The sequence below is a fragment of the Elaeis guineensis genome, chromosome 4 (genome assembly GCF_000442705.2).
Source record: "Elaeis guineensis isolate ETL-2024a chromosome 4, EG11, whole genome shotgun sequence".
Lineage (NCBI taxonomy): Eukaryota > Viridiplantae > Streptophyta > Magnoliopsida > Arecales > Arecaceae > Elaeis > Elaeis guineensis.
Genome location: NC_025996.2, coordinates 53668536 through 53676798, shown reverse-complemented (window position 1 = coordinate 53676798; position 8263 = coordinate 53668536). Strand labels below are relative to the sequence as shown.

Below are 8263 nucleotides of genomic sequence, written 5' to 3'. Positions count from 1 at the left end.
AATGTTGTCCTAGTCATCAAGAAGAATAAATCTATTACGACTTACTGATTTTCATGATCTGAACAAGCTAGCCCAAAGGATGAGTTTCTCTTAGCTATCATTGACTTGCTTGTGAACAGCACTACAACATTCATCAAAGAACAGACCTAAGTTGGGTTCTAAAGGTATTAAATCCATTTTCCTTAGATATTCTAGAAATAGTAAAACTTATAGATTTTTTAGTACTAATTCTGTACTTGAAACTATGCATGCTGAATTCTTTGAAATTCTAACTAAAAAAGATGCTAGTTCTTTGGAACTCAATCCCTACTCTCCTTTATGAATTCAAATTTCTATTCCAATTCCGATTCTGATTTCGATTCCAGTCACGAACCAAATGCTTCGGAGGATTTAATTATTCCGATTTCGATTCCAAGCCATTCCAATTTCCATTTCTATTTCGATTTCGGTTACGAACTATATACCCTCTCAGAGTACTCCAGGGTCGGCTTCTCAGGGTGCTCGCACTGAGCTTCTGTGTACGGAGCAGTCTATATTCTTTGGTGGTCCTCTCATAAATGAAACCACATCAAGGAGCTTCAGAAACATTGGTGCTTCGAATCCGAGGCAGGGTTGGATTGACAGGTCAAGGGGGTCTTGCCAACTTCCTGCTTTTGTTCCCAGGTACAGGACCCAGGCGCGGTGCCTGGCCTGGGCCTGGGCCTGCCAACACATGCGGGCTTGGGCCGTGCCCGGGTCGGGTGCCTGGGCCCTGGCCGCACCTCGCGCGTGCCTGGGCTGGGCCGCGTGCCCGCACTTGGGCCGCACCTAGCGCGCCTGGCCCGTGCGCTGCCGCACGCTGGGCGGCATCCCGCCACCTCTCTGTCGGCCCGCCGCCGCTCCGTCGGCCCGCCACCGATGGTCCTCCATCGATTTGGATCTCGTGCCAACTTCAAAAGCTCGTATCTCCTCCATCCGAGTTTCATTTGAGGTGATCTTGATCTCGTTGGACTTCATTTTTCACTGCGAACCTCATTGTAGGCTTAATATGGATCGAATTTTGAGGCATCAAATCCTAACAATCTCCACCTCGACTCGATATTCGATCTCCTCCTAACTCCGAGAGCTTCTAGATCTCCTCGCCCCTATGTCTTGGAGCAATCGCCTGCTGATCATAGATGGACAAACATGAGAGTCGAACCAGGCCGCTCGATTTCATCTCCGTCATATGCTGTGCTCCTTCTGACCTGAGACCTGCTCGGAGCATCATCCTACGGCAATAGAAATCTCACTTTGCGACGTTGCCTCTCATCCTTCCGAGTCTCCTGTCTCGTACCCGATCTACCTCTACCTAGAGCTCCACCTCGCTCTGAGCTCCACCTGACTCTCGAAGCTCCACCTCGCATTGGGCTCCCTATCAGGTAATAATGTCTTCTGCTCTCCTTCTTTTCCTCCAGCACAATCCTATCGTCACATAGCATCCTCAGGATTCCTCCATCAGCTACCGTCTTGTAGCCTCTCGAATCCAGTCTGCTCAGTGAGATAAGATTCCGTCTGAAATTAGGTATGTATCGGATTTCTCCCAATCTCTTCACTGCACCATCATGTGTCCTCCAACTGACCGTCCCGATGCCTCTGATCGCACAGCTCGATCCATCCAGCAGATATACAGTGCCCTCACTGTTCTTCAGAGAGTCAAACTGCTCTTCTCTGCAACATACATGATGGATGCATGCAGAATCTAATATCCACTGCTGGGAAGAAGTAGCCTCTTAGAGTACTCCAGGGTCGGCTTCTCAGGGTGCTCGCACCGAGCTTCTGTGTACTGAGCAGTCTATATTCTTTGGTGGTCCTCTCAGAAATGAAACCACATCAAGGAGCTTCAGAAACATTGGTGCTTCGAATCTGAGGCAGAGTTGGATTGACAGGTCAAGAGGGTCTCGCCAACTTCCTGTTTTTGTTCCCAGGGACTCTCAGAATGATCAGTCATCTAGATTGCCATGAAAGAGTTGTAGATAGAGTCGTATTTTTACATTGTTTGTGGGGATCCTCTTTGCTTTTTAACTTGCTGAGAACCAGGGAGACTCTCTAGATGTTTTACACATTCTCATTTCATATATACTTCTCCTCTGCGCTGGGTTCAGTGAGCCTAGTTTTATAGATGGATTTTGGAGACTAGTTTTTTGAGAAAAAAAAAATCTTAACGTCATTCAACATTTCATTAGGATCACGAAATCTTGACAACAGGAATGCATTCTCAGAAACAATCACCAAAAAAGTGATTTTTATTCAGCTCTAATTTCAGTATGAACAAATGTTGACAAATGGAAGTAGATATCTTGGATCCGCTCTGTCAAACAATGAGACTAGGCAGCATGTGTGAACATTCCAGCATCTCCCTTTCCTAATCTTTCACTAAATAGCAGTCATAAGCATGCCTCAACCTGCTTTTTATTTCTTTTTGTTCTTTTAGTCCTCCATGAACACTAGAATGATGATAGAGACACTACCCTTGGCATGAAGTACAGTTTTTGGGGACCTGCCAGTTTCTCTTTACAAATTATCAGCAGCTAAATCTACCATTGAAGCAAAACCACGGATGGTTCTGGGGACCTTAAAATTATTTTGAACTGAGGGCCTGTTTGGTCTCTTGAAGTTGCTCAGTTTGTGTTGAAAGTGCCACATGTGGTTGTAATGTTAGTATTAGTATCAAGAAAATTATATCCAATAGCCTCGGCAGTAATTAAAGCAGAAAACTCAAAGGGAAGGAGGAAATCATGCTTTGGAAACTCCACTTCACATATCCTCTCAAGCATTTATCGGCCAACCAATCAGCAGATGGGTTGCCTTCTCTGAACATATGAGAGGCCCGGTCCATCCCAGTGTCTAAAGTTAGAGACCTAACATCACTGGTTCGTTTGGAGTAAAGAGTAAATCAGGCAAAAAAAAAAAAACTCACCGTTGGTTTGACAAAAGATTGGCAAGTATTAGAGAACAGTGATGGATTCTCAAGAAGATTTCAACATTCATCATGGGACCTAATGAGAATATATCCAAATTTATCCTTGTTTCAGCTTGATACAGGGTAGGTAATTTGCTAAACTAGTAATAAAGCGGAAAGTCAGCACAGTTTTAGCTTGCAGCAGCCTATCAGAGTATGCATGGCTTGGACATCCAGGTCTAGCCTCTAGAAAGATTAAGGCAGTTTTCAGACTATATTGCATAAAAAATAGTATATTATATCCTTATCGCATTATAGTAACATACCTATCATAATGCTATATCAATATTACAATATTATAAGAATCTGATACCTTGAAATATACCAATTCTCACATACAACACAGTATATTTGCATAATGATGATGTACAATATTGTAACATAATACAAAATGTATTATTTATGTACTAATTGATGTATAAGTATTTCTCTGGACACTATATCATTATAGTAATGATATAATTAGAAGCATACGATCATACATAACAATGTTATATTATTCTATTTATCAGACTATAAGAATCTGAGTCACATCTTGCATTTAAGCATGGCATTGTAGGTACCCCAAGTGTACTATTTGACTACAAGCAAGCAACAAGACCTTGGTTTGTACTATTTGAATACAAGCAACCAACAAGACCTTGGTTCAACTTAAAATCCCTTATGTGACTTATTATTCTGGAAGTGTGATGTGGTGGGCTCATTGCTGTCTTGCTCCATTGGCATGCACTTCTCCATCACATTAGTGTCAATAACATTTTTGTCCTCCTCCTCATTGTCTTTTCCAATAGAAGAGGAGAATTTAGACAATTATATGATTGCCCACACAATCCACTGGCTCCTGATGTGCGACATATTCATGTTATAATTCTAAATACAGAAAGCTAATGACCATGGCAGCCAGCAATAACTGAAGCCTGTGACTTATTGGTTGAGCTAACTGAGTTCGGGCAAGGTTTGGGTCTGGCTTAGGGTCAGGCTTGAGACTTTTTGGGTTGGGTTCGAGTCTAAAACCTGGGCTAATAAATTTCGAGCTAGGTTCGGGCCAGCCCAAAAAACCCTAGCTGTTCTGCTCTCTCTTCCCCGTCTCTGTTCATTCTCTCTCTTCCAGCTCGTCTCCGCCGGTGGTGGGAAGGGCGGTGGAATCATAAAGCAAGAGAAAAAGAGAAAGAAAAAAGAAAAAATCTACCAAAAATAGGGCTGTAGAGGATCCGTTCAAATTTTGGAAGGATTTGGATTCATCTATGAGGTCATCCGTGGAAAAAAAAAAAAAAGAAAACTTCCCACAAACAGCACATGAATGATTGGTTCGAGTCTGCAAGGATTGGGATTCTACGTTAACACTACGTTCCCTATAAATACGTTCCTCCCTGTAAAAAAAAAAAAGAAAAGAAAACAAATCTTTACGCCGATGACCCCTGTGTGCACCTTCTCCTCCTCGGCAGGTACGATTTTTGCCCGCTCTTTGTCTATCTCCTTCAAACACCCTTTTCTCTATTTTTTTTTTGGTAAATTTCTCTATTTTTCTGTAATTTTCTCTATTTTTTTAAAGCAAAAGAAACACTGTTTAGATATCTTTAGCCCTCCCTTGTTCTTCAGTCCTCTGTAGGCTTCTCTCCTTTGTGTTGCTTTTTTTTTTTTTTCTTTTGTTTTTCTTTTTGATCGAAGGCAAGTTTATTCTATGCAGACAAAGAACAAATTACAATTCCTATGGGAGTTCATACAATTTATGTATAAAATCTGATATGGGAAAAATCTGCCTCTCTTACTGCTGCATATTGTTGGAAGCTGCTGAGATGGTCATGGCTTGAGTGAATATGTGGTTGGCTCATCAGCCCAGCTTACTCATTAGCAGAAACTGAAGCAAATCTTTTTTTTTCCCCAGTTAACAAAACTAGAGTAACCACTATGGAGTCCTAACTCTAAAACTATCATGGTTTGATCACTTGACAAATCGGACCACCCTAAAGATCAAATAATCTGAAATCGAGCAAAGAAATTTTTCAAAAACTGTGAAAACATGAAATTATGAGAGAGTGAAATTTGTACTTCTACTTAATTAATTTGATTTGTCAGGCCAATATGTGATTTATCAAAATCCCTTCAAAAGCCAATTTATAACATGGTGCTTCCTTCGCCAGAACAACTTCAAAGTTTTTGTGATGGCTTCCACATCAATTTGCAAAGAACTCCTGAAACGTGTTAAGAACTGCATCAATTAGTACTACTTCAGACATGTTAAATATCATGATCTTCAGTAATGTGCTGCTCCAGCACCTATTCGGACATGTTGATGACATCCTTTGTTTGAACCAGCTTACTGATTAGCACAAAGTGAAGCAAATCTGATTTCTTCCAATTATTGAAACTTGAAGTAAGTCCTAACTTAGAAAAATTAAAGTATCGTTGTTTGTTCAATGGAACATTTTCAACCACCCTAAAAATCAAATATTTGATGTCGAAAAAAGAAATTCGCCAACAAATTGGAAAACAATAAAAATACGAGCTGTTTAATTCATTCGATTTGGCTGATGAATGTCCAAAACAATTTTTAGACTTGCCTGGTTGTCGAGATAAAAAGCTAACTCAAGGGAACTACTACAAGTGTCCAAAACATAACCAGTTATATATCTGTTCAAAGTAATCATGTCATTAGAAAAAGAACTTAGTGACCACAATTGAAAAGACCATTATGCCATTCTCAAAAATTGATTCTTTCAAACTTGGTGTACAAGACTCTTGTATAATAGCATTACTAAAATCATGATCGTAATCATGTCAAATGCTAGTTTCACGCTGGCAACTCCTAGATAGTCCAATGACAATCTACAATTTAGTTGCAAAAATTTGCAAGCAAGTTTAGAAACAAATTCAGGTTTGGATGCAAAAGAAACAGATTTCTCAAAGAAAAATTAAAATAAGAAGTGCTTCGCGAGCACACAGAGGCAATTCAGAAGAGACACATAATTTCAGCCAAGTGAGTCCATCTCTGTTCCATCTTATCAAGGACCACGTTTTACTAACCACAGGCACCATTACTATATTAACCATAGCATAAAAAGGTGTTGAATTGAGTTTTCTATGCCTCTGTGTGAGAGGATTGCCTGAATTATCATTATTCTTCCATGCGATCCTCCAACTGTGATTGAGAAACTTTTACTTTCATCTTGGGAAGAGTGAAGGATGGATCCTCTTGGAGGGCAGCTGGTGCTTTGACCAAATGAATACTCTGCTCCAACTCCTTGGCTGCTGCCTGCCGCTGGATGGCTTTCTTACCTCTCATCGTGTGAAAATTCCAAAAGATATTATATCTTGCACACCAAGTTTGAAAGAATCAATTTTTGAGAATGGCATAATGGTCTTTTCAATTGTGGTCACTAATTTCTTTTTCTAATGACATGATTACTTTGATCAGATACATAGCTGGTTATGTTTTGGACACTTGTAGTAGTTCCCTTGAGTTAGCTTTTTATCTTGGCAACTTGGCAAGTCTAAAAATTGTTCTCTCTCTCTTTTTTTCTTTGGTACTTCTTTGTATCCAGAGATGTACATCGTACAGGCTACTATTTGATACCATGTCCCCAAACATCTATGTTGAAGAAATGATAGCTAAAATATCACATATAGGAATAGATCACATGATAGGAAGACCTCTTATAAATCTAACCAGCAATAAATATTTGGATGAAGAAACTATAGTAAAAAAAAAAAACAAATATGCATGTTCTTGCATCTTTCATTGCTTCTCAATGTTTCTTAGCTCTTTGACTTGAGTATTTTCTGTTCTAGGGAAGAAGCTTATGGTTGAGGCGGCGACGTTGGATGACCATCTTCTACATGAAATCCTTTCACGCTTGCCTGCAAAAGCTCTGGGTCGATTCATGTTGACCAGCAAAAAGTGGAAGACTCTGATTTCAGACCCTTATCTCAAGACTATCCAAGCTCAGAGGTCAACACAAAATGTTCTCGGCATCCTCAGCACAACCGCATATTCATTGGGAAGAAGGCTCACCTATTTCCCTCTTGAGCATAATGCAGGTGAAGTCCCTGACACAAGTCTTGGACTCCCTGGTCCACAAGCAGAAACAATCTCACTCAAATGTGCTTGCAACGGGCTTCTATTGATCCAAGTCTTTCCTCCCATTCGAGACCTTTTGTGCAACCCCACCACGAAATATTCAAGGCAGATTCCTGACCTGGAAATCTGCTACAATGACACCAAGTTTGGACTTGCCTTTGATCCAACCATATCCACTGCCAATTTCAAGGTGGTTGCTACTGAGAGGGTGTGTCAGGAAGCTCATGGTGGATGCTATAAATTCTATGTGTACTCTTCTGAGGCTAATACGTGGAGATTATCAAATGCAACCATATCTTGCACTAGGAAGCACCTCCTCAGGTCGGCAGGCTCTGTTTTCTTCAATGGTGCACTGCATTGGTTGAGGGAAAGGGAAGACATTCTTGCATTCAACGTGGAGCAAGAAGTGGCCTATAGTTTGGCATTGCCGGATGAGCTAAGGCCTATATCAATTGCATGCTACATAAGCATCTGGCTTGGAGTTGTCGATGGTCACATGAGTGTAGTGAAGTTTAAAAGGGGAGACATACTCGTTTGGGTGCTCGAAGACTATGGAAGCAGGAGATGGGAGCTCAAGCATTGTATAGAAACACAAGGGAGTGGTTACTACTTGAATAGTGTGCCGATCTTCTATGATGGTGAGAAATGTGTTCTCGTGACATGGGGAAGCAGCAAAGAGGAGTATGGGCTAGCTGTCTACAGGATAAATGGCGGGCAATGGGATGAGATAAGAAGCTTGACATGCTCGGGTTTTGATCGTTGCTTTGTTCCATACATCAGCCACATGCTGGGATAGTCTATGAATCTCATACCGACAAATTAGCATATAGATTATAATTTTTCATTCAATTAAATGTAGACCATTTTCTCTTCCCTTTTGGTTGGGACATTGATAAAAAAATTTTGAGGCATTATTCTTTTGCTTGTTTCGTCATTGAATTTAAATGTGAAATTTACTGGCACAATTATAGGAAAAAGTTCTTTAGCATTATTTATTTATTCTTGGTCTCTTTCGGAGGAAATGAAATCCTTATTTTGAGTGGAAGGAAAGGTTCCGCAACCAGCAACTAGCTTAAATGAGTTACATTTGAATTGTTCTTATGGGCTGGTAATGCACTCTATAAGTATGATAAATTTCTAGTTAGATGATAAATTTACTAGCTAGATGTAATTTATATACTCTTAAGAAAATATTCACGTAAACC

General features: G+C 40.4%; 1 protein-coding gene across 1 annotated transcript; it reads left to right on the top strand.

The window, feature by feature from the left end:
• The first annotated feature begins 4339 nt into the window (after positions 1-4339).
• Positions 4340-8015, top strand: LOC140857530 (F-box protein At5g49610-like). Its single transcript, XM_073256563.1, has 2 exons — positions 4340-4425; positions 6770-8015. The coding sequence occupies exons 1-2, from the start codon at positions 4392-4394 to the stop codon at positions 7852-7854; spliced, it is 1119 nt and encodes a 372-aa protein (XP_073112664.1). The 5' UTR covers positions 4340-4391; the 3' UTR covers positions 7855-8015.
• The last annotated feature ends 248 nt before the right edge of the window (positions 8016-8263 follow it).